This window comes from Schistocerca serialis, chromosome 6 (genome assembly GCF_023864345.2).
Source record: "Schistocerca serialis cubense isolate TAMUIC-IGC-003099 chromosome 6, iqSchSeri2.2, whole genome shotgun sequence".
Classification (NCBI taxonomy): Eukaryota; Metazoa; Arthropoda; class Insecta; order Orthoptera; family Acrididae; genus Schistocerca; species Schistocerca serialis.
In genome coordinates this window covers 596,594,751-596,622,561 of record NC_064643.1, presented here as the reverse complement: position 1 = coordinate 596,622,561, position 27,811 = coordinate 596,594,751, and the positions used below count along the sequence as shown (strand labels likewise).

The 27,811-nt window shown below is 38.5% G+C and overlaps 1 protein-coding gene across 1 annotated transcript in view; it reads left to right on the top strand.

Moving 5' to 3' along the window:
• Positions 1 to 25,416, top strand: part of LOC126484371 (tubulin beta chain) — a 79,685-nt gene extending 54,269 nt beyond the window's left edge. Inside the window, exons 5-6 of the mRNA XM_050107848.1 lie at positions 8,519 to 8,771; positions 25,048 to 25,416. Of these exons, the coding sequence (XP_049963805.1) occupies positions 8,519 to 8,771; positions 25,048 to 25,416 (622 nt within the window). The remainder of the gene's footprint in view (positions 1 to 8,518; positions 8,772 to 25,047) is intronic.
• Positions 25,417 to 27,811: the final 2,395 nt, after the last annotated feature.

Below are 27,811 nucleotides of genomic sequence, written 5' to 3'. Positions count from 1 at the left end.
CAGTTAAAAACTTCCTTCTTTCACTATCAACTTCACACTTTTTAGGATCCATATTGAAACAATAAATAGTTATAAGACTTGACAATGAGAAAATAGACTAATAAGTGCTTCATATGGTACTGCAACCATTACTGATGAAGTAACAATGAAATATGTCTGTTTTATTTAAATTTTCTCTTTATAAAAATACTACCTCCTGGCCCAAAGTGTGTGCCAATGCACCACAGCTGGACTGCTTCTATGTCAAAGTGTATGTCGACATACCACAAATGAACTGCTTCAATTTCACAGGTTGCCATCATTGTGAAATGTACCTAAAAGATAAAATTGTAAATTCACATTAAAGTTTCTTGAAGTGGTGTTAAGCTTTCATCTATGAGCACAAAAACTGTGTTAAAAATAATATGCATGCTCCAATTAAAATAGGCTTGATTGGTTGCCATAGTCAGAGACTGGTTTAAAAAATTTCCTATTGCATTAAATAAATAATTAAATAAATAAAATATTGTATTGCCTTCACACGTACAGAGCTTTTATGTGAATCGACACAACACGCTGTGCTGGCCATCCAGCTTGCTCCCTTCCATCCATGCTCACCAACACTTTGTCCAGTGCTACACAGTATAGCAGCTACGTATTTAATTTTTGTACTAAACATTAAGAACTCAGATCAGTCACACAATTAAAGCTCATAAAATACTATAATAATGAAAAGGGTGGTGCTCAAACATATTGTTACCTATAGAAAAATTGTTTTAATAATTTACTTGAGTAATTTATACTTTCAAAAAATTTTGGAAGTCCGTTTTTGACCTACCAATGTCCAGAGCAGCACCATAGTCCATCAGTTGCCACCTGTGGATATAGAATGAAAGCAGTTGTGGCTTAATAAGTGTACCAAAAATTGCAGTTAAGGTGCTGTTCTTAACATTCATATTAATCAGCTGTGGCAGCAGTATGATCAAGTATTTTCCTAACAATTGTGTGAGTAATTTAAACAAATATACAATCAGTCACTTTTTTCTATGTGACAAATGGTGAACTTGCAGCAGAATAAAGGAGCTTGCCAAAAATATTTTATTAAGCTGTGTCACAGGGACTTAGAAGTATCATGTATTTAGTCCTCTGAGCAAAGCCAAAGTCAAGACAAAAGTTTTTTCTCATTTTAAGGATTTTGATCCTCACACAAATCAAGTGGCTCCAGGTGTAGATGCCATGCTTAGAATTTGTTGCTTATTATTACAACAAATGATGGAGGCCTTGTGTGAGATCAAGAGATGCAAAAGAAGGAGTAAAGCTTTTATTTATGAATCATTTTTGGACCAGCTCCCTCTACTTCATACCCAAGAATACCAGGTAAATTGACAGCTCCAAGAAAATTAAATCCCACAACTGTAACTGGAAGAGCACACAGAATATCAGAGGAAAAGATGTGAAAAGGTTCATAGATTACATTGGAAAAGAACACATTGTTGTATCAATAATCTATCACTATTTCTTGAGAGGACAAAGTTATATCCTTTAAAAGATGAGTGCAGTAAATAACGTTAGATTCTAATAAGATTACATTTTTCTTGCATACCTTGAGGGACTAGCACTCCTGGAGAAAGAATATGGCTTGGAGAGCTGAGTTGGTAGAACACTTGGACATGAAAGGCGATGATCCCAGGTTTGGTACCTGTCTAGCAAAAAGTTTTAATCTAGCAAGTTTGTCATTCCAAGGCACTCAAATAACGCATTTTTAAGTACACCAGTATGCATAACTGAAGGACAGTTGTGCATGTTGTGTCACTGCCAAGTAACAACTGGATGAAAGTTGGATCATAGGTACCGAGAATTGATACAGTATGTACAGCAGGTAACTGAAAGAAACATACAATGAGACAAACAGAAAATGACTCTTTTATTAAAAAATAAGGATTACATTGAAGTCAGCACAATTCATGATGTTCCCCTGGACATTACAAAAGGTGTGCACTGTTCTTATTGGTGTGTGATTGCCATGAATGGTAATCTATGCTCTGCAACATGTTATCATGCTTCCCATGAAATTGGTAAGGAGTTCTTATGGCAGGACATTTTTTTCCTCCACCTGCACAGTTGACAGCTGTTGGATGGCGTGGTGGACATGGACATGGCTGAAATATGTCTCACCATTGAGATGTGTGCTCGATGGGATTTTAGTCAGGGAACAGGCAGGCCACTCAATTCACCTAGTATCTTCTTATTCCAAGAACTGCTCCACCTGCACTGTTTGGTGCACATGATGAAGAAGTATTTATCTGGTTTTTGACATTTCAGGTTCCATTACAACTTATTACTAAGTCAAAGACATAAGAGACTATGCACTGGAGGTTACACTTACTACTAAATTTGTTCCAGTATGTTCCCAATGGAGTACCATCAACAAATTTGGCACACACATTAATAAATAATGTGCGACTAATATACATTTCTTTCAAAGAAGTAATAAATTCTGATTTTGAAATTAAAAAAAAAAATGTTCAGGAAAATTTCTCACTTTTATTTGAATATGACCAAGTAGCACAGATTTTTAAAGCTTACAGGAAACTGAATGAAATAGTACAAATTTAAGGTCTTTAAGTCAAATAGTTTTTGTGATATGATCATTTTAAACTTTCAAAATGTGACAAAAAATTGAAAGACCCAAAAATTTTTAATTTTGATATTAATGATAAATGAGGGGAAAGGCAGTCATTTACCTGCAGAGGGCTGCTTTGTGGTGCATAGAAACACATAATAGAAAACAATTAACATTAGCTTTTGAGCTCTTGCTCTTTTTCTAGTGAGAGTACACACAAGTGGTTGCCTTTCACTTATTTTATGTACTCTTTCACCCAGGAATTTCCAGAATTTTTGTTTTGTCGTTATTCATGTAAACAACTGCTACTGTCAGCATACAAAAAAACTATCAAAATCTGAGGTGGCAAGAACCAGACTGTTGGTTGAATTCACATCATAAAATTTCCCTGGTTGGGGAGATTCAACAGAGGTAGCTAGATAGATAAATTAAATACAGCCCTGCTAAGAAATTGTGATCAGTTCTGATTTACACTTATTGACAGTCATAAAAATTATTTGTAGAGTACTTTATGTATATAGCTGTAGTATAATGGGAGGAGAACAAGTACTGTGGGAAAATCCATTGCTCTTTCAGACAAAGCATTTACATAACTTTCCACAGAACACTATAATCTGTACATGTAGTGGAAAAGTCAAGATCCATTTAATACAAAGACTGGAGTTAAACACAGTAATGGAAAATTCTGAGTGGAATATAAATATTGTAAAGAGTAAAAGTAATATATAAGCACTGCAGCTTGGATGGGGTGAGGGGTCATGTCGAAGGAGTTGGTGAGAGGAGAAAAGAGGTGGGCAAGGGAAGGGAGGGGTAGGCTGATGGCTGGAAGTGAGAGGGAGCAAAGAGAAGCATTGGCTAGGGCTTTGCCTTCCTGTCATCTTTGCAACTGCTATCTGTGTAGGATTTTCATCTGTGGCAGCCTCCATATATGGTCAGCTCATTAAGTTTTCCAGATTTCGCTGCTGGGCAAATGGCTGGAATCTGTGTATAGTGATCAGAAATGACTGTGATGCACTGAAGAGCAAGCTCAGTTATGGTGCAGCAATGGTTATCAACACAAAGGTCAGAGATGACTCTATTCCTCAATGTTGGCAAACATTCTAGAGATTGGTGCCTACGATTGATGAATCTCTTTGAGAATTACCTATGATACCACTTCCTGGCTGGGTATGGCATTGAATGCTGCTACTTCCAGCCATCTGGGTATTACGTTAACAGGCACCATAACCCACATATTTCTCTATTACTATTTGCCATATGGCAATGTGACACTGTGATGGTCTTCCATGATGGTCAACAGTATGAAATTTGGAAGTCTTTCAGGCATAACTTGGCTTACTCCCATATCATACAGTGCCTAGATGTACTGACACCACTTAATGAAATCCTTTGTTGAAGTTCTTGAAAGGAGTCCTCTAACAAACCCTTCACTGGGTGTGAAAATTGTTGACCTTCATCACATTCAGATTCAAAGTGTGACATTGTGCTTAAATAGTCTGTGTTGACAACTGTGTCATTTGTCTTTGGTGTTGGGCTCCTTACTTCAGTTGTTCTTCAGCTGTGTGAACTTTCTGCTGCTTGTTGCTGAATGTTTTCTTAATTTTCACTTCTTTATTGTAATTAAACCACCGTTGGGTTGTACCATCCAAGTAAATGTACACATCAGTGAGACGCATCATGTCATGCCACTACTTGTGCTTCGTGACACAACTGAATGCCTTCAAACATTTTGTTGGATACTGGTCAGCATCTCCCACATATATTGTTAGATGTCTGGTGGACATATCACTTGGCAATTCTTTTGTTTTCATTAGTGCCTTGACAATGCAGACCATAGGGGGAATGTACTATTTGTATTTGGGTTCCTGCCCATCAAGATGACTGGTTTTATATAACCTTATTGCAGCCACTATGGTTTTAATGTTTGAGATAACTGGATATCTCCACCAATCTGCATCACACACAATCCAGAATCAAATACATTATGAGAACTGGGTCATCAACAAGAACTTACACTTCATGCTGAAAGCACCTTTATTGTGTGAGCAGAGAGTGGTCTTATTGATACATACATAGAACATTCTAGCAAATTCTCATATTCCATATAGAAGTCCTGTGACATTCCATAAACCACAATGATAAATAATTGTTTGAGTTGTGAATCACACTAGTAGCACACACGTAATCAGTCTGTGAGTTTAAACACATACACTACAGGAGACAACCCACAGCACGTGGTAATACTCTACATCAGTGGTCTTTGAGACAATTAGTTGTATCCAAGCTGCAGCATTCTGTGTTGTTACTAGCTGTTTCAGCTGTATATTCATCTGCAGCTCAACTGTTGAGAAGAAATTGGTTTAGAAATGGCCAAGGAGAGACAATGGAATGAAGGAAGATTAAGCTTTAATGTGCTCTTGATGATGTCATTAGTGGTGGAGCACACTCTCTGAGAGTGAAAAGGGTAGAAAAGGAAATCAGCGAAAATCTTTTTCTAAGGATCCATCCTCGAATTCACCTTAATTGCTTCAGGGAAATGGCAGGAAACCTAAGTCAAGATACCTGCACAGGAACTTACAGCCCCATCCTCCTGAATGCAAGTCCATTATATTGGTGATTGTCATTCCTCAAATGGTGAAAAAGTATTGGATATCCTTGTGCATGGGCAGATGCTGAATTGGCCAGACACTGCTTTTGGCAGTTACCTGTGCAAGCAGTGTATTAACAGAAATATTCCAATTTAAATAAAGTGAAATCTGATGCAACTGAATTAATGGAAATTCATCAGTCATGCAACACATGAACACTTCCCTCTGTTGAACACATTTATGATCTATACATTATCATCTTCACAGCAGGATGGGTTGTGAGTCATGCTCCATTGCTCAGTTGGCAAGAAAATTTCCCATGAAAAACAAGGTTCCAGGTTTGAGTCTCCGTCCAGAACACAGTCTTAATCCAACAGGAAGTTTCAAAACAACACATACTCTGCTGCAGACTAAAGGATTCATTCTAAAATCAATCTCACAGGCTGTGGCTGAGAGCTTTTTCAACTGTACCCATTCTCCTTCAAGTGCTAGTCTAGACGTGCATGCAGGATAGTTTCTGTCAAGTTTGGAAAGTATTAGAGAAGTATTTCCTGGCAGCAGTAAAGCTATGGGACTGTAATGTGACAATATTATGAAAAGGAAAGTTGCTATTCACCATATAGTGTAGATGCCAAGTCACAGATAAGCACAACACAAAGACTGTCACAAATAAAGCTTTCGGCCATTAAGACTTCGTCAACAATACACACACACACACACACACGGATACCATGCATGCAAATGCAACTGACACTCATGACTGCAGTCTCAGGCAACTGAAACCACACTGAGAGCAGCAGCACCAGTGCATCATGATGGGATTGATGGCTGGGGGGGGGGGGGGGGTAAGGAGGAGGCTGGGGTAGGGAGGGGGAGGGATAGTATGGTGGGGATGGTGTACAGTGAAAGTGAAGTGCTGCAGGTTAGCTGGAGGGCATGGAGAGGTGGGGAGCAGGGGGGGGGGGGGGGGGATTAGTGGCAACAGACTGAATATCATGGTGGGCTGTGTAGTGTTGGTATGCGAACAGGGAAGGGGCTGGATAGGTGAGGACAGTGACTACCGAAGGTTGAGGCCAGGAGGGTTACAGGAACATAAGTGTATTGCAGGAAGAGTTCCCACCTGCGCAATTCAGAAAAGCTGGTGTTGGCGGTAAGGATCCATATGGCACAGGATGTGAATCAGTCATTGAAATGAAGGATGTCATGGTTGGCAGTGTGTTCAGCTACAGGGTGGTCCACTTGTTTCTTGGCCACAGTTCGTCGGTGGCCATTCATGTGGACAGACAGCTTTTTGGTTGTCATGCCCACATAGAATGCAGCACAGTGGTTGCAGTTTAGCTTGTAGATCACATGACTGGTTTCACAGGTAGCCTTGCCTTTGATGGGATAGGTGATGTTCATGACTGGACTGGAATAGGTAATGGTGGGAGGATGTATGGGACAGGTCTTGCATCTAGGTCTATTACTGGGATATGAGCCATGAGATGAGGTGTTGGAAGCAGGGGTTGTGTACAGATGGACAAGTATATTGTGTAACTTTGATGGACGGTGGAATACCACTGTGGGAGGGGTGGGAAGGATAGTGGGCAAGACATTTCTCATTTCAGGGCACAACAAAGGTAGTCAAAACCCTGGCGGAGAATGTAATTCAGTTGCTCTAGTCCTAGATGGTACTCAGTTATGAAGGGAATGCTCCTCTGTGGCCAGACGGTGAGAAACTGGAAAGATAAGGCTCGGGAGATTTGTTTTTGTACAAGGTTGGGAGGATAATTATGTTCTGTGAAGCCTTCAGTAAGACCTTCAGTATATTTCAAGAGGGGGCGCTCGTCACTGCAGATGCAGCGACCACAGGTGGCTAGGCTGTATGGAAGGGACTTCTTGGTATGGAACGAGTGGCAGGTGTCGAAGTGGAGGTATTGCTGGTGGTTAGTAGGTTTGACATGGACAGAGGTACTTCTGTAGGTGAGGTGGAAGTCAACATCTAGGAAGGTGGCTTGTTCGGTTGAGTAGGACCAGGTGAAGCAAATGGGGGAGAAGTTGTTGAGGTTGTGGAGGAGTGTGGATAGGGTATCCTCACCCTCAGTCCAGATTGCAGAGATGTCATCAATGAATCTGTACCAGGTGAGGGGTTTAGGATTCTGGCTTTTTAAGAAGGATTCCTCTAAATGGCCCATGAATAGGTTGGCATAGGATGGTGCCATGTGGGTGCCCATAGCCGTACCCAGATCTGTTTGTAGGTAATGCCTTCAAAGGAGAAGTAATTGTGGGTGAGGACACACTTGGTCATGGCAACTAGGAAAGAGGTTGTTGGTTTGGAATCCGTCGGGCATTGGGAAAGGTAGTGTTCAATAGCGGTAAGGCCATGGACATTAGGAACATTAGTGTAAAGGGAGGTGGCACCAATAGTAATGAACAGGGCACTGTGTGGTAAAGGGATAGGAACTGTGGAGAGTCAGTGGAGGAAATGGTTGGTATCTTTTATATAGGATGGAAGGTTCCAGGTAATATGTTGAAGGTGTTGGTCTATGAGAGCAGAGATTCTCTCAGTGGGGGCGCAGTAACCAGCCACAATGGGGCATCATGGGTGGTTAGGTTTATGGACTTTAGGAAGCGTATAGAAGGTAGGAATGTGGGGAATGGCAGGGGTGAGTAGAGAAATGGGCTCTGGGGAGAGGTTCTGGGATGGCCTAAGGATTTGAGTAGTGACTGGAGATCCTGCTAGATTTCCGGAATGGGGTCACTGTGGCAAGGTTTGTAGGTGGAAGTATCTGAGAGTTGGTGGAGTCCTTTCACCAGGTAATCCTTGTAGTTCAAAACAACAGTGATGAAGCCTTTGTCTGCAAGTAAGATTATAAGGTCTGGATCAGTTTATAGATGGTGGACTGCAGTTTTTTCTGCAGATGTAAGGTTAGTTTGCATGTTGAGGGCAGTACTTCTCTATCCACCATCCCCATCATAATATCCCTCCCCTCCCAGCCCCAGCCTAACTCCTTAGCCCCACCCAGTCGCCACTCCCATCATGCACTGGTGCTGCTGCTCGCAGTGTGGTTTCAGTTTCCTGAGACTGCAGTCGTGTGTGTGTGTGTGTGTGTGTGTGTGTGTGTGTGTGTGTGTATTGTTGACGAAGGCATTATCTGCGACTCAGCGTCTCCTCTATAAGGTGAGTAGCAACTTTCCTTTTCATAATATTGTTACATTCAATCCTGGATTTTCCATTGTATTTTCTTTAGCTTTTTAAACATATAACATTTTTTTATTTCTGCTAGAAAAAGAAGAAGTTATTTAGATTACAAATACAAAATACTATATGTTTACTTTTAAATTTCAGGTTCCCTGGACAGTTAAATGCTGATCTTCGCAAGCTTGCTGTAAATATGGTCCCATTTCCCCGTTTACATTTTTTCATGCCTGGATTTGCTCCCTTGACATCACGTGGGTCCCAGCAGTACAGAGCTTTAACTGTACCGGAACTCACACAGCAGATGTTTGATGCAAAAAATATGATGACAGCTTGTGACCCCAGACATGGTCGATATCTCACTGTGGCAGCCATCTTCAGAGGGCGCATGTCTATGAAAGAGGTGATGTTTATTTAATTAATTAACTTGCTTTTACATATAACAAGCAGACTACTTTGTGTGTGTGTCTCCATTACAGTAAGTCAACAGAATGGTATCTGTCACTTATATCACATTAAGAGTACAATTTCCCTTTTTAAACTGTAGCCAGAACTTATATCACAGGTGACTGCCAAAAATTGATAGGACTGAGATAGGTCTGTAACTAGAAGTTGATTTCATAGTCCCAGACCAGATCTATAATGTAACACCTTCAGCCCACGGATCTGGGTTAGAGACTGCCTGCAAAGACGTCTCATGTAAAATTAGATTGAATCAACATGGGATTCTCACTTGATGAGGGATGCACTGTCATACCTAGAGTTACTGTTTTTTATTATTTAGTGGTTTGTATAATTACAACGTTGGTTTATTGGTAGCATAATATTTTCATTGGTATAGTTACCTTCATCTGTAACAACAGATACATGTTTATAATGCATTGATACTTGTCACGCACCTTTAAAATGAACACACATACTTCTATTGTAGCTATCAGAACTTCCAATCATGTAATCTAAATAAAATGGAAATTTGTAAAAAGAGTGGCTAATGAGAGGAGTTTTTGATTTTGTTTTTAAGTGATAGGATTTCCGAGTTTCTTGCTTTGTGTTTAATGGGAGCGTAAGAAGACCTTTGCACTAGAGAACATAAATCCAATTTGAACTCTAGATAAGGTAGCAAAGTCTACATGAAAATTATTTTTGTCTCTTCTATTGTTATTTTGTTGATCACAGTTCATTTGAAACTGACTTTTTTGATCAGCAACAAAAATCAGAAGGAGTAAATGTATTGAGAAGTTAGTGTTAGAACTTCAAGATCATTATAAATTCTCTGGCTGGTTCTCAAATTGACTAACTTGTATTTAAAGAGCTTTTATCTGCAGCATACAACCTATTACCTTCTTACAAGTCAAACATCCTCAGGAAGCATAAGGAATAAAAATAAACAAAATGTGTGTCCTGGATTCAATCAATGTTCTCACTACTCACTCCTTTTGTTGAATAAACACTTTTTTGCACTACCGCAGAGGATAATTCTGTAAGACAACCAGTAATGAAAATATACAAAATAAGACAATACATTTGTCTTTAGCTGAACCCAGTGAGTTTATCTATATGTTGACTCCCTTTTCAAGAGTTATCCAACTAGACCCCAAGGAAATTTGTTCACAGTATTTCATGCAGAGTACAATTAGTAAGGTGCACTTTGGGTGCTAAAGAAAGGTCATTTTTGGTTGTTTGAAATAGTGTATGCATCTTTGTGAAATTAAGATTTAAAGTGATTTTTTTTGGGAATCAGTTATCATTACTAGAAAAAGAGCAGCTAATCATGAAGCTTCAGGCCTGATTTGGCAGTAGCACAAGAAGAATTACCACAATTGTGACCTAGAGTTTGCAGTGTAATGTTAAGAATGGTTCAGAAGACTGGATTACACTCAAGCTTTCCAAGTCAGTGAAATAATATAGGTGGTGCTACAATGCTAATAACTTCAGTGCTTTGGAGACTGTAGACAAACCATTCGAACTACCTAATAAGTTCAGAAGTACACATATAGGCACAGGTACACTTGCAGAGAGAGATAGAGATAAATGGACTGTGGTGTTATTAACCACATGCCCCATGCTAGAAGTGTCACTTCATAATTCATAGGTTGGCACCAAACATTCCGCACGCTGCTGCCAGAGGCACCTACATAGCGACCATGGCCACTGGCTGACACCTGCCCTCCTCACCTGAGGCGATGCCGCAAGTTATCATCAGTCCACTAAATATTGTGTTATACGCCTCTCTCTGTCAGTGATTTCAGCGTATTATGGACTTGGCTAAGGACTTGAATCTATCTGGATTGTACTTAGGAACTGCCTGCAACTGTGGACTGATGCAACAGATATTAAGGTGCAAACTAAAGACTACTTCTACATCTACATCTACATGGATACTCTGCAAATTACACTCAAGTGTCCAGGAGAGAGTTCATCAAACCACCCTCATAATAATTCTCTATTATTCCACTGTCAAACAACATGCGGAAAAACAAACATTTATATCTTTCTGTGCAAGCTCTGATTTCCCATACTTTATTATGATGATCATTTCTCCCTATGTAGGTTGACATCAACAAAATATTTTTGCATTCAGAGGAGAAAGTTGGAGATTGAAATTTCATGAGAAGATCCTGCTGCACTGAGAAATGTCTTTGCTTTAATGATGTCCACCCCAAATCTTGTATCATGTCCTTGGCACCTTCTCTCCTGTTTCTCAATAATGCAAAATGTGCCTTCCTCCTTTGAACCTCCTCAATGTAGTCTGTTCATTCTTTCTGGTAAGGATCCCCCAATGTGCAGCAGTACTCCAAAAGTGGACAGAGAACACAGTGTAAGAAGTCTCTTTTGTAGATCTGTTACATTTTCTAAGTTTTCTGCCAATAAAATGCAGTCATTGGTTTGCCTTCCACACATAATTTTCTATGTATTCTCTCCAATTTAAGTTGTTTGTAATCGTAATTCCTAGGTATTTAACTCAATTTATCATCTTTAGATTTGATTGATTTATTGTGTAACAGAAGTTTTACATATTTCTTTTAGCACTCATCACAGATGATCTCTCAACTTTCGTTATTTAGGATCAACTGCCAATTAGACAAATAATTCAGCCTAACTCTTCTAGTAGAAGAAACTGTTAAAAAGATGGAATTTTTCGATGTATTCAGTTAATTTAATGAGTTAAGTTCTAACTGTAATCTCTGTAAATTAAACATCAAACAATGTGGAATTTCAGTGCCTATTATTGTGATGAAATATAAGGGCCTAAATTTTGGTCTCGAGACAGTCAGTCCACAGCCAAGTTTCAGATGAGGAACCTGTATTGGTTAGACCAACAACAATGCATCAACTTAACAGTGAAATAAGTGTAACACAATTAGGCCATGTGTTAAAACAATGACAGTGTCTGTTCAATACATACTGTATTATGCGGCAAGAACTGTGTGGTTAGGCTTTTTCTGCTCATAGATGTTCAACAGTAAACTATTGTAGCATTATGTGGATGTTTGCGTGCAACCTATTAATTAGGCCTATCGAAAGTTAAACAATAGTGCACTGGCCGTATAACTGTGCATTATTGGGGGAGGGGGGGGAGGGGGGGGGAGTTGTGAACAGTGAAAGTAAAGAACTATAGTCAGCGTTGAACTTCCACTCCCCATTGTTCAGCCAGTATCACAACGCAGTACATCAATACTGAGGACTATCAAAGAAGAAATAAAGTAGGCAAATGCCACAGGCTGTCTTTATGAGAACTGGCAGACAAGCCAAGCACCAGTTTCCCCAAGTACCAAGAACACACGGTTTTTAAAAAATGGAGGGGGCTAATGTGGTTCCATCATGGATTGACCTCACTGGTACTATCACAACAAGTGAGCACACTTGTCATTGACAATAAAGAACAGCCTTTGCTTCAGTCTGCATGTTTATCTCTCTCTGCAAAAGTACATAGTGCAAGTGTGAATAGATGTTATTCATTGTTAACTACACATTTATCTATGAGAAAATTACCTATCCTATGGAATTTACCAAAGTGTTACTCTCTGAGCTTTGTGATAAATCCTGGGTGAAGTATTCTCTGAAACGTGTTACAACAAAGCTCAGAATATTTGAAGGATACAAAAACATTCTCACATGAGTGTGACTGATGCATGACCCCTCACTCTTTTACATCTGAATGCTTTTGGTAAGAGGCTGCTTGCACAGATAATTGCCAAAAGCATTCAATCTGACCAAAGTAGTAGTCATCTTAGCTCAGTGATATCCATCATGTTTCCTATGACATTTTTTTAGTAAATTTGTCCAAATGACAAGGGATTCAGTGTAGAAATTGTTGTGATTGAAACAGATACTAGCAAAACTAAGTACTGCACATTGGACAAAGCCATGAGTATTAAAGAAAGCATATTTAGTGCCTTTTAACCAAGTATAAGAAGTCTCATTAATAAAAAGGATTGATTTGCAATATCTATACAGGAAAACAAAAGAGCAGATGTAATATTAGAGATGTATTATGCTTATCAGCAGATTACGTAGAAGTCACTAAATTGAGCAGATATATACTGATGGATGCAAGATGATGTTATGCTTCTGTATAACCAGTAAGAAGAAAGTGAGAATGGCTATGAGTTTAAAAAAATTAAATTTAAAAAAAGGTCCTTCATCTAGATGACTATGCTGTGCTGCAATGATGGATTAAGAAACACTGACAGTTTACAAGCCGCCAGCAAACACCTCTGCGTAACAATTGCAACCTGCATCCATTTTAACCTACATCTACATGAGTATCCTACAATTCACAATTAAGTGCCTGGCCAGAGGGGACATCGAACCACTTTCAAGCAATTTCTCTACCGTTCCACTCTCAAACACATACTTGATAAACAAAAAACTAAATCTTTTTGTGTGAGCTTTGATTTCTCTTATTTTATTATGATTATTATTTTCCCTTTGTAGGTGGGTGCCAACAAACACTGAGGAGAAAGTTGGTGACTCAAACTTCATGAGATCATGTCACAACAAAATATGCCTTTGTTTTAATTATCATCACCCCAATTTGTGTATCATATCCGTGACACTCTCTCCCCTGTTTCATGATAGTACAAAACAAGCTGTCTTTCTTTGAATTTTTTCAATGTCCTCCATTAATCCTATCCCACACAGCACAGCAGTACAGCAGAAGAGGGTGGCCAACCATAGTGTAAACAGTCTCTTCAGTGAACCTGTTGCATTTTTGAAGTGTTCTGCCAATAAATCACAGTCTTTGGTTCACCCTCACCACAACATAATCTATGTGATCATTCCAATTTAAGTTATTCGTAATTGTAATAACTAAATATTTAGTTGTAATAGAGGGAAACATTCCACGTAGGAAAAATATATCTAAAAACAAAGATGATATATAAAAACAAAGATGAGGTGACTTACCGAACAAAAGCGCTGGCAGGTCGATAGACACACAAACAAACACAAACATACACACACAATTCAAGCTTTCGCAACAAACTGTTGCCTCATCAGGAAAGAGGGAAGGAGAGGGGAAGACGAAAGGAAGTGGGTTTAAAAGGAGAGGGTAAGGAGTCATTCCAATCCCGGGAGCGGATTAAAGACAAAGAGTTTGGGCAAACTCTTTGTCTTTAAATATGTCTGCTTGTGTCTGTATATGTGTGGATGGATACGTGTGTGTGTGCGAGTGTATACCCGTCCTTTTTTTCCTCCTAAGGTAAGTCTTTCCACTCCCGGGATTGGAATGGCTCCTTACCCTCTCCCTTAAAACCCACATCCTTTCGTCTTTCCCTCTCCTTCCTTCTTTCCTGATGAGGCAACAGTTTGTTGCGAAAGCTTGAATTTTGTGTGTATGTTTGTGTTTGTTTGTGTGTCTGTCGACCTGCCAGCACTTTCATTTGGTAAGTCACATCATCTTTGTTTTTAGATATATAAATATTTAGTTGAATTTACAGCCTTTACAGTTGTTTGATTTGCTGTGTAATTGAAATTTAATGGATTCCTTTTTGTGTTATGACTTCACTTTTCTCATTATTTAGAGTCAATTCCCAGTTTTCATGGCATACAGATACCTTATCTAAATCATTCTGCAACTGACCTCTGATGACTTTACTAGACAGTAAATGACAGCATCATCTGCACAGAATACAGCTGGCCTTACTTCTTGACAAAGAAATGAGACGGTTTTGAATAATGTGGTACTGTGGAAGATTCATCTGACCTATCAACTCACTCACAGAATGCATACTTCAAATATTGCAATGCTTATTTAATTTTATTAATTAATTTGTTTCATATTCGAGTGATCTGTTTGTGAATACATCATAGAATATGGAACACATCACTGGGAGTTCTGGTGGAAGAGTAATTTTCATTCCTATCATAAACCATCTGCACTTCATACAGGGATTAACAAGTTCCTGTCCTGTTGCATTCTTACAAGGACAAGGAAAAACAGACTGGCTCTATGCTTCAGTACATGCCCTAATTTCACTTATATTATTCTCAAAATGTTTTTATAAACACATTAATGCAACTTGCAACAAGTGGTTGGAGTTAAAGGCCCAAATAGCATCTTAACTTAATTTCAGTGTCAACAGAGCACAGGTTCTCTGAGAAATTTGTGTCCACTTTTGACTTTGCACAATTAGGAAAATAAATAGTTAATGCTATCCCTCCTTCAAAGCTGCCAAAATATGTTGGCAGTACTGTATTGTTTCACTTCAGTATTGTGTGTTTTTCAGTTACGAAGCCATGACTGATGTGAGTGGACACACACTGTTGAGGAGTGATTTGTTACATCTGTGGGGTGCACAAATGTCAACAGACATGCAAAAGTAAGAGAGATAATGAGTAAGTTTAGAGATCGCTTTGGCAAAACTCTGCCTCACAAGGCACTCCTACTTGATTGGCAGAAATGTGGTTTCATTTCAGGCAGCATCAAAAGCAAGCCACATAGTGGATATAAAATAACGTGAGAGGAAATGTGTGCCACTGTGGCTCAATGAACTAAGTGGTCTTTAATAAAATCCATTTGCAAAAGAGCAACTGAACTTAGTTTTGCATGACCACATGAAAAAAGATTTAAGAATGAAAGCATTTAGACCAGTGTTTGTGAATGGATTTAGACCAATGTTTGTGACTGAATTACCTGATGACAGCATGGAGCAATGATGAATGTATAATATGTCATAGTTCACACAGGAGGGAAATTGATTTTTTGTCACATGAAAAATGTCATTATGAGTGTGAGTTGGAAGGGAATGTTATGATATAGACCAGGATGTAATCATGAAACTTCTTTATACCCTATTTTTTTTAAAGGTTACATGAATAGTAAACCACATTTTGACATGTTTCAAATCTGGTTAATACCTCAGCTTAACAGAAAGGGAATCATAGATTTTACATGGTTGCAGCAGGACTGAGCTCTAGTACACACTGACTTTTGGTTATGCAAGTTCTTTGATGAGCAGTTTTGAGACTTCTGGATAGTATGTGGTTCAGAACCATCTCCACCCTCATTGAAATTGCCACCATGATCTTACCATACCATACAACTCATTATGGGGAGTAATTAAATCCTCTGTGCCTCATTGTTGGTACACAGCTGATGACGAATTACTTGGAAGTGTTATGAAGCATAGCTTTGAAGATGTTCTGCAATATGTCAAGGAGGGCATGGAGACACACAGACCCCTGTGTAAAGCACAATAGCACACACACTGATCTATTGGATGTATAGCTCTTATATGTCAGAACTCCAATTCAAGATACTGTTTTGATAAAGAGACATGGGAACATGGGACACACAGTAATTCATGCATCAGTCTAATCCACTTGTGCCCATCTCTCTACCATTGTCTAGTGTTATTGATTACAGAATAAAAGCTTCTCCACTGTTCAATGATGTGTTGTTCATACTGTTCTAAGCAAAAGCTTCTGGGCAACAACATGGCTTGTTAATCCTCTGACTGCCGTTGATGATTTATCTCATCATGCTCTACTGTTCCCCAGGTGCTGTTGATAAGTTTAAGCATGGCCTCTGGATTTTTGGTGAGCACTGTTGATGAGACAACTTGAACCTCCTTGCCATCCCCTGATACTAATGACAGTATGGCCACACCACCACTCAGGTACCTGCACTGTTGATGAGTTCAAGTGTACAGTGAATTTGCTGTCCATTATCTGATTAGTTTTTCATAGTTCTGGTGCCTAAGGTGTATTTGTACACTTTATCTGTTATGATCTCATTGTACTACATTCTATTTCACTTTAGATCTTACTATTCATCAGGCTGGACATCAGAAGGTTTTTATCATCAGCTATTCTATTGAGGAAAAAATCAGGGGAAGGGCAACAGTGAGGATAAATTATTCAGTGTTAATTATACAGCTCCTCTATAGGTTCCAAAACAGCCCTGAGCCATCTACATCAGCAAGTGTAACACTACAGTCTCATGCCTCAACAAGAATGAAATCGACAGTTTATCCAAATCTAAAAGTGATAGCAAAACACAGTTTAGTGACAAATGTGAATGCATCAAAATTATTTTTGTCCACTTAATCACATACTTGATGATTCACCTTTAGGACACAACTGTTAACTAGGGAAAGATCCAATAATTCTGTCATTTTTGAAAGAACATATTGTGCAGACAAATTCACAGACCGGAGGTTTGAAGTGTCATGATCTATTTTGTAAGTGAAATCTACAAAAATAAAAATACTGCATAACCTGTGTCAGATAGACAAATATAGTAAATGATCATCTATGTATGATTTTGAACTATTTTTATATTAATAAAAATGCCCATACACCTTGATTTCCATTGCCTTAAAGACATTATTGCACAAAAAATGTACTGTTTTCATGCATTTCCATAAACTGTTCAGGCTGGTACCCATCTTTCCCTTTGTGGCTGACTTTGGGTGAATTACTGTGCCATAAAACACACATGAAAAGATGAACATTTCAGATTATATATGCCCAGTCTGAAAAGTTACATTCAGGTTATGAAATATTACTGACTGTGAGACAGAAAACCATGTTGCCTGTTTTCAGTGGACAAGTAGTTATCAGAAATATAAGTGACACATTACCAAATTTCCTGTAAGAAGAGAGTTGTTTCATAGATGTATTGCTTGCAGGGTGTACTTATTATAGATAGGCTATCTGTCCACCTCCAATGATTAAGCACTCAATCAGTCTGGTGAAAAATAATTCATGAAGCTACTAAATAAGTCTCATGATATAATAACAATGAAATTAAAAAATCTCATGAAACAATAACAATGGAGTTAAAAAGCTTTCAATGTGGCTCAAAATAAATGCCAATACATGAATGATATTACAGACAATCAGTATATTTCATTCACTGGGCAGTGTATCATGATGCTTTTTAATTACAAAAATACTATAAAGGAAAACAGTATCACTAATGGCTTTCATCCCTCACATGCAATGGAACAGTATTATAATCTGGACAGACAATGTGCAATCCAAAAATATCTACTTATTTAAGATCAAACTTGTTTATTCCTTTATTTAGTAAAATGAAGAATACATGCAGTACATGACATATTATGAATTTATAGCTATGAAGCGATACTGAACTACTGCTATGTACTGAAAGTGACACATACAATCAGAATCGGTTACCAAAATTGCATCATAAACTATTGGAGAATAAGCCGCTTTAAATCTCCGCAGATCTGTATCAAGTATTAATTCACATACAATCCTCAAATTCAGAAACTAGTTTTACATTTGCAGTGTTCCTCATGCCTGTGACAAATCTTAAGCGATAGAAGGAGACGCAATAGAAAGCACTCAAGAAATGCTCAGCACAAGGTGAAGCAGGAAACTGTGGTAGCTCCGGCTCAGGTAGATGCTTAGATACAGGCTGTTAAGCACATTAGGTGACAATGATACACAACTCAGTTAGGGATGTAGTACACATGTCTGAAGCACCCAAAGAGTTAAACTTAAAACAGATATGCCAGCAGATATTTTTTCCAGTCTGTTGTAGCTGAAGTCACATGCTTTAGTTGATTGGTAGTAGAAATGGCCATGGTTCTTTTGAAAGAACTGTTCTGCCATTTGAATGGAGTGCTTTTGGGGAAATATTGGAAAACCTAAATCTAGTTAGTAGGATGAGAATTTCAGTGCTAGTACTTCTGGATACAAGTTCAGTGTATTAAACACTATACCACCTTACACAGTAAAATTTTGACCTTCATTGTGACTGGTTTTAGTACTTTCATGACACTTTAATTTCATAGTTACATAATTAGTAGCATATCTGATCATGTGTGACTGCTTTGCTGAAATCTCTCTGTTGGAATAACCAAACTAGTTGTCCTTTTGCAATGTGTTGCAAGATACAGAATTGCTACAATGTGAATTCTCCTTCTGGTGTGTGTGTGTGTGTGTGTGTGTGTGTGTGTGTGTGTGTGTGTGTTTTCAAGGCAAACATCATCATGTATTTTGCTGACTGCAGCAGCTGTGCTTTCATCGTTTGGATTCATACGTAATTATATTTGTTCTTCTTTTATTTTCTTGATTTAGTCAAATAATCAGTTTCTCACATAAATATGAGGGCTGTTCAGAAAGTATCTACTTTTATTTCTAAAGTTAATCTTTGCTCAGATACAATTGTTTGGCACTATTCATCTTCAAAGTAGTCCCCTTTAGCTTCTACACACCTCTCATAATGCTGCTAACATTGCTGGAAAGCCTCCTTTGATATGGTGCACAGCTGCTCCATCAAATTCTGAATAATGTCTTCCCTGTTCTGAAATCTGGCCCCTTTCAGAGTCTTTTTGATTTTAGTGAAAAGCCAGGAGTCACTCAGTGCAAAGTCAGGAGAATAGGGAGGCTGACAAACCATAGTCGTGCTGCATTTGGTCAAAAAATTAACTTAGAATGGTGAGTGGGTGCATTATTGTGATGAAGGTGCCAACTGCCTGGTCCCCACAAATCCAGCCTTTGCACCTCACTACTTACTGCTTCATGAAGGCAACACAGAACCTTTTGACAGTACTCTTTGTTGACAAGAGTACCTTCTGCGGTGTACTCGAAATGGGCCACACCATCTGAGTCAAAAAAGATGGTCAGGATGACTTTCACATTGCTGTGGACCTGTCTTGTTTTTTTAGGTCTCAGGGATGATACATGTTTCCATTATAATGACTGAAACTTTGTTTCTGGGCTGTACCCATTAACACAGGACTCATCTCAGTTATCACTGTGTTAAGACAGTTGGGATGGCTGTTCACAGTATCCAGCATGTCCTGTGTGATCTTTGAATAAAGGTACTTCTGCTTGCGTGTTAGCAGCTTTGGCACAAATTTTGGTATGATCCTTCTGAGGTTCAAATGTCCTGTTAAAATGGAATGAATGGAGCCAATACTAATTTTAACCTCATCTGCGAGTTCTCTGATCTTGCTCTGTAAATCCTGCATCACTAGGATCCTTACACGATTAATAACAACCTCACTTTCAAATGTTGAAGGCCTACCTGAATGTGCTTCACTTGCCATTGATGAGTGGCCATCTTTGAAGTGTATAAGTGTTTGTACTACTCCTTTATCTGTCTAGTACACATTGCTTTGTCCCTAGCACTTGTCAAATCTTGCAGACTGTTTCAATGTGAGAAAAGCCACGCTTAAAACAAAGTTTGGTGCAGTAATGTTGTTCCACTTTTTCTGTCATTTTGACCACACCACAAAATTCGAAAAATACCACTTACATGTTTTCATTTGTCAATGGCTACTCAGCAAACAGTTGTTTCCACTGTAAAAAATCAGGCATGCTCACTACATATGCCTACAAACATAGATAGTGCATGCACCCCGATACCATTGTTGGTTTCAACAAAAATAATGAGGTCAGACACTTTTTGAAAAGCTGTCATACGTTTGTTTATTTGGACAAACATGTAATGGTTTATAATTTCCTGTCAAAAGCTTTCCATTTCACACTCAATATGTACAAGTATGTAATTGTTGTCTTCAATATCCATGAACATACAATGGAATGATATAGGAGAGTAATCCCAAAAGTAAGGTCTCCTATTTCTTTAGAAGTACATAGACCTGTTTATTTCTACAATGGTTTACATCAGTTTACAGCTTGAACATTTAGCTATTTTTCAACATAATCACTATTAATGTTGATGCATTTTTGTAGATGTTGTGGCAGTTTTTGTATGCCCATGTCATAGCAGCTCGCCGCCATGCTGTTCAGAAAGTTATGAACCTCTTCTTTCACCTCGTAGTCGAAGCTGAATCGCTTTCCGGCCAAATGTTCTTTTAACCTAGGGAACAGGTGATAGTCACTGGGCGCCAAGTCAGGACTATAGGGTGGGTGGGTGATTACACTCCACTGAAACTGTTGCAGGAGAGCAACGGTTTGCCGAGCGATGTGTGGGCGAGTGTTGTCATGGAGAATGTGTATGCCCTTGCTCAACATTCCTCTTCTCTGGTTCTGAATTGCCCGTCTGAGTTTTTTTAGAGTCTCACAGTACCTGTCAGCATTAATTGTGGTCCCAGCGATTCAGCTCCGACAAGAAGGTGAAAGAAGAAGTTCATAACTTTCTGAACAGCATGGTGGCGAGCTGGTATGACATGGGCATACAAAAACTGCCACAGCATCTACAAAAATGCATCAAGAGAAATGGTGATTATGTCGAAAAATAACTAAATGTTCAAGCTGTAAACTGATGTAAACCATTGTAGAAATAAACAGGTTTATGTCTTATAAAAAAAGGAGACCTTACTTTTGGGATTATCCTCGTAGTTACCAGGTCTCCCTTAGCACTGTGCAGTATATTGGTAACCCTGTGCAGCACCTGTTGTGGTGTCAGGATTTCTGATGAGTTACTCCTCCTGCCATACATCACACAAGGAGTATCTCAAACAAAATACTAAAATACGAAATGAGTATCAGAATACATTTAAAAAAGAATATTACCCAGGTATAAGTAACGTAGCTCTCTGGGTTACTAGCACATTTTTATTCCTTTCAATTATTACAAAATGGTCAATACAATTACTTAACACAAGATTTCTGATTTATTGATAACTAGGTACAAAAATTTTTGCACCACCTTCAACGGATATGCGAAATTTCCCCAAAGTTAATTTTGCCAAATTCCATACCATGTCACTCTGCAATTATATTCCATTCAGATTCATTCTATTCCTTCTTTTGACACAACCTGACAGAAGTTAGGTCCATAATGTTTATACATTGGGCCTGTATATACATTTTACTATATATATAGCTCGAGATCACACATGGTGTATTCAGCAGGTGGTTTGGAGGCTTTTGGTTAAATAGCAGTACTTATTTCAGAACTTGTTATATCCCACAGTACTCATCATGAATACACAACAGTTTTATTTATTTATTTATTCATCATACCCATAGACAAAACACATTGTATCTATCAGGTGCAGTTAGGTCTATATTACACACACACTGATGAGTATAAACTTTTACTAAGCATTTAGCAAATTATGGTTTTTCACAATAATATTCTAGGTCTATTTCATGGTAAATTATAATTGCCTTTTATATCATTTATGTTAAGTGACATTTCTTTTGATACAGTAATTGCATTGCAATTTGTCCTACAATTTAACAGTAGTGCATGTAAAATCTTTAATGATTTCTATTAAATAAGTTCTGAGAGATGTTTTAAAAATATTCTTATTGTTTATCACTCTCAAGTTTGAAAGTAGTTTTTCTGGGGCCTTTGGACCTGCATATGATGGCATTGTTTTGCATTTCATGGAATTTTGAATGGGCTCATGGAAGAGGTCCCATTTCTTTGTGTTGTGGTTGTGTGGGTCTTGTTATTTTGAGTACCAGGAGAATATTTTAATTGTGTCCAACGCAGGAGCTCGTGTAGGTCAGTGATGGCCATGGTGTGCCAAACTTCACACAGCTGAGTGTGCAAGTGAAGGCTGTGCATGAAATGCCTTTGCTCAATCCTTCCCGGAAGTACTTGGTACAACATGCCATTTAATTTAGTTGTATGAATACATGGGGTCCGGTCTTTTGGATATGTCCAAAAGGCCAGACATCACACATTCATATAATGAATTTGCCTCAATAGGCAATGAATCCACAACCTTCAGTGCAGATGCAGATTTATGTTTGACCTCCACCAGGAATCTAAAATTAGTGAGCAAGGAGGACATGGATGGAGACTGTGGATAGGTAGTGCTATGTGGGAGTGAGTCAGCAGGGGAGCATGCTGGGATAGTCCATGTACTTGTGATAAACTCTGTGTCTAGGCAGCACAACAGTTAATGGAATTGCTTTGTAAGCAGAAGATCCTGGGCTTGAGTCCTGGTCCAACGTATATTTTCACTCATCAGTGCTGGTTCTGCATAAAGCCCTAATGCAACTGATATCATTAGTTCCTTCCATTTTATTCCTCCACCTCCACCTTCAGTTTACATAATTTCATTCAATATTGTGGGGTAGCATTTTCGGTTGGTGCAGCACTCTTCAGTTCAGCAGAATCGTGGTGTCAGCACTGTTTACCCTTCACTATTTGTTTATGGTATGAAGGACAGTCACAGGTCCAGGGAGTGTTTGCACAAAAAGAAGCAGCCTACCATCACAAGTGTTTAAACTTGAATGGGCATGACAGAAGAGAGGGATGAGAATTCTCAGTATGTATTATGCAGTCACACAAGTAAGGGGTATCCCAAATTTGCTAGGAAGCTATATTACAATACCATGCAGAAAGAATTTAGGGGTTTAATTGACAATGAAAGAGCAAAGAATTAAAATGATTGAAAGATGGGATTCATTGTTCAGTACATTAAGGAGTACTTTGTGCTAAATTTGCAGCCCTGCAGCATGTGAAGATATTGGTAGTATAAATAGCAAAATACCTGAAGTGCACCTACTGCTCCACTGTCAGTTTCAACTACTTTCAATGAAACTGAATGAAGAGTATGAATATTTTATATATTACTGCAAAGTACGTTGGTTAAATCAAGGGGTAAGCCTGGAATGATATTTCAATTTAAAACTCACTTTTGTTGCATTTATGAAGGAAAAGGTGCATTTTAAGTGGACTTGATTGCACACATCCAATAGTAAGACACTGAAAGATGAGGAACAACTTCCGGATTTGGTGGAGATACAGCTGAAAAGAAAATAATATTATACAAGAGGAACATTTTGACAAACACGATTCAGTTCCATAAGCTCACTGTCATTATAAAAGCACATGATGTTTGAAGAATTCATTGTGGCCTTGAAAGAATTACAAAGATAGTTTCCCAAATATTTTGAGGACACTGTCAGTCTTACATCTGTTTTTGAACTGTTTTTGAGACCATTTGTTGTTTCAGATAAAAGCACCCCTGTGCATGTGCAGATGTAAATGATTGATCTGCAAGGTAATTCCCAATTTAATGACAAATCCTTTTACAGTACAACTGTCCAGGATATCTACATTACATCCCTCAGATAGAGTTTCTACATCTCTGTAATGAGATGATCAACTAAACAAGTCACAATTACGTGACAATGTAAGTGTGAAACTCTTTGAAATTGTCTGTGACTGTCTGTGTACCAATGGTCTGTATCACATAAAAAATACATTACTTCTTCAGCATGTCAAAAATAAATAATACTGAAAATTTGTTCTGTTTGTGGTCTACATTGTTGGGAAACCTGAAATATAAAACCAAGTTATATGTAGTGCAATTTAAGTATGGCACATTCACAGTTTCCCCCTCTGCCCCTGCTCCTGCTCACGGTGTGTGGCATTGCAGTGGGGGAAATGTGCTGTGAAGGCAAGTGCTGTGGCACTCTTGCCAGTGCCCGGCCTGCAAGCAGAAATCTTGGCTGCTTCTGATAAAGGTATATGCTAAACAATGTTAGTATCTTACGAAATTTAACAGCTGGCCTATATTATCCTCTACATTTAAGATTGGCTATCATCCTTATTCCCCGTTTTTGTGGTTTGAATATTCTATTGATGTTTGTTTTTGAGGTGTCTCTCAAAAAACTAAATCATAACTTAATGTTGAATGGATTAGTGTGTAGCTCATCATTTTCACAATATTTGTGTCTTTGAGTTAGCTAATTTTACCACTTATATGTTCAATGTGTTTATCCTAGCCGGCCGAAGTGGCCGTGCGGTTAAAGGCGCTGCAGTCTGGAACCGCGAGACCGCTGCGGTCGCAGGTTCAAATCCTGCATCGGGCATGGATGTTTGTGATGTCCTTAGGTTAGTTAGGTTTAACTAGTTCTAAGTTCTAGGGGACTAATGACCTCAGCAGTTGAGTCCCATAGTGCTCAGAGCCATTTGAACCATTTTTTTGTTTATCCTAATTTACATTTTCATTATTTATTTTCCAACTAATTTAGCATAGTTGTAGTTTTCTGCTATACACTCATATATGCAAATATTGATTAACTCACGGTGAAGGTTTTTTTGTTTTAAATGGCATGTTTTCCATAGGTTGACTTCTCATTGTCTTTCATCGATATTCATTAGTAATAGGCATCAACTTGAATATTTGAGAAAGCTATCAGTACATAATACAAGATCTCTGTTCATAGTACACAACACAACTGACCTCAATAAAACAGTGTTTATTAAAATAGTACCTGATGTAAGACGAAGCAGATAATATGCATGACGGTGTTTGCAGGTGGATGAACAAATGCTGAATGTCCAGAACAAGAACAGCAGTTATTTTGCAGAGTGGATTCCAAACAATGTTAAGACTGCAGTGTGTGACATACCGCCTCGTGGACTTAAAATGTCAGCAACATTCATTGGGAATTCCACAGCTATACAAGAACTCTTCAAACGTTTAGGGGAACAGTTTTCAACAATGTTCAAACGCAAAGCTTTCCTTCATTGGTACACAGGTGAAGGTATGGATGAGATGGAATTTACTGAGGCTGAATCAAACATGAATGATTTGATTAGTGAATATCAGCAGTATCAGGAAGCAACAGCTGAAGAAGAGGGAGAATTTGATGAAGAGGAGGAAGGAGAAGGAGAAGAAGCATAAATCTAAATTTTCATGGCAGTAAATGCTGCATTTAATTAATTCTGAGTTTTTAGTGTTGCTCAAAGAAATTAAAACCTGTTAACTTGTTACTGAAGATCTGGAGAAATAAACACTGAACTTTTTACCATAGAATTTCATTTGTATCTTTGTGTGTTTTAGACACAATAATGCAGTTTCACCATTCAAAGTGTGTGTCTGGAGAGTTAATGGTGTATTTATGATTTAGGTGTTGCATTGCAGCATATAAAGCTTTTTGTGCTCAACAATTAGAATCTTCTGCATAAAACAGACAACACACAGAGCAACCACAACAAGGCAGTTCATTTTTCTATTTATGTTTACATGTTTTTTGGCAGTAACTATTTTTGTTTTCAGCAGTCCCCACCCAGACATCCTTGTTCCTGCAGTCCATCCATCTCTGTGAAAGGGAATACTACTGACTGCTCCATTTTCACTTTGTACCAGAGCTGCTCCATCCCCATCTCAGCACAATATAGTACAGTAGTGACCTTGTCATCAGGCAGACACTACACTAAGCCAGGTAATAGGCAGAAATACAAGCAAATAGAGATACATAAATTAAGACATATGTTGTTATGTAACTTTCCTCTCATAAAAAAACAACATTGCAAATACTGTTGTTACTCATATAGTAGTATTTTTAATTCCACAATAACAGTGCAGATCAATGAGTTCCTGATCACTTTACAAGAAAAACTGTTGGAACCAACTACAAGTTACTATCATCAATAATGATGAAAACATAAGATGGAAGTCAGCATACTAGGGAGCAGCTACTAGTTAACTGGAAAAAACCAATCACTCATAAGATTCATATGTATTCAAAAGTTTTGAGTTATGGAAATACAGACAACTACTCACCAAATTGAAGAGGGCCAGAATGACAATCAAGCTTATAAAAAGTATGATAAACTACTTAGATTCTTCAGAGGGAAGGAATCGATGTGAGTATAAGGGGAAGGCAAACGAAAATGGGACACATGGGAAAAAATTAAACTGTTTATTATTTCTAAAGTAATCGTCAGAATTATTAATACATGGATCCCAATCTGAGACAAGATGGTCAATGCCTTCATGGAAAAAGACTTGCAGTTGCCAACAGAACTGTGATTGTACCAAGGCACATATCTCTTTGTCTGAAGAAAATTGATGGTCACAGAGTCTTTCTTTAGGGTTCCAAAGATATGGAAACGGCATGGGGAGAGATAGGGACTGTGTGGAAGATGTGTAAGGACTTTCAAGTGAAACTTCTGCAGCAAACCCAAAACAACTTTGGCAACATATGGGCAGGCATTTTGCTGGCAAGTCTGACTAAACTGAAGACGTTTTGCTGGGAATCCCTTACACATCCTTCATACAGTTTTGGAAAACCGTGTTTAATGACAGTGCTGCTAAAGCAGTCATTAAACATGGTTTTCCTGAATTTCAATCAAGAACAACTGCCAAGATGAGAAACATAAAAGTAGATATCCTCGATGTCGCAAAGCAGCTTAAATCACTTAATAAAGGCAAGGTTTCGGGTCCAGATTGTATACCAGTCAGGTTCCTCTCAGAGTATCCTGATACTATAGCTCCATATTTATCTGCTTGCTCACAAAAAGATCCACACCTAAACACTGGAAAATTACTTAAGTCACACCAATACCTAAAAAGGGAAGTAAGAGTATTCCACTGAATTACAAGCCCATATCACTAATGTCCTTCCCCATGAACCATGGACCTTGCCATTGGTGGGGAGGCTTGCGTGCCTCAATGATACAGATAGCCGTACCATAGGTGCAACCACAATGGAGGGGTATCTGTTGAGAGGCCAGACAAACATGTGGTTCCTGAAGAGGGACAGCAGCCTTTTCAGTAGTTGCAGGGACAACAGTCTGGATCATTGACTGACCTGGCCCTGCCAACACTAACCAAAATGGCCTTGCTGTGCTGGTACTGCGAACGGCTGAAAGCAAGGGGAAACTACAGCCGTAATTTTTCCCGAGGGCATGCAGCTTTACTGTATGATTAAATGATGATGGCGTCCTCTTGGGTAAAATATTCCGGAGGTAAAATAGTCCCCCATTCGGATCTCCGGGCGGGGACTACTCAAGAGGATGTCGTTATCAGGGGAAAGAAAACTGGCTTTCTACAGGTCGGAGCGTGGAATGTCAGATCCCTTAATTGGGCAGGTAATTTGAAAATTTAAAAAGAGAAATGGATAGGTTAAAGTTAGATATAATGGGAATTAGTGAAGTTTGGTGGCAGAAGGAACAAGACTTTTGGTCAGGTGAATACAGGGTTATAAATACAAAATCAAATAGGGGTAACGCAGGAGTAGGTTTAATAATGAATAAAAAAAATAGGAGTGCAGGTAAGCTACTACAAACAACAT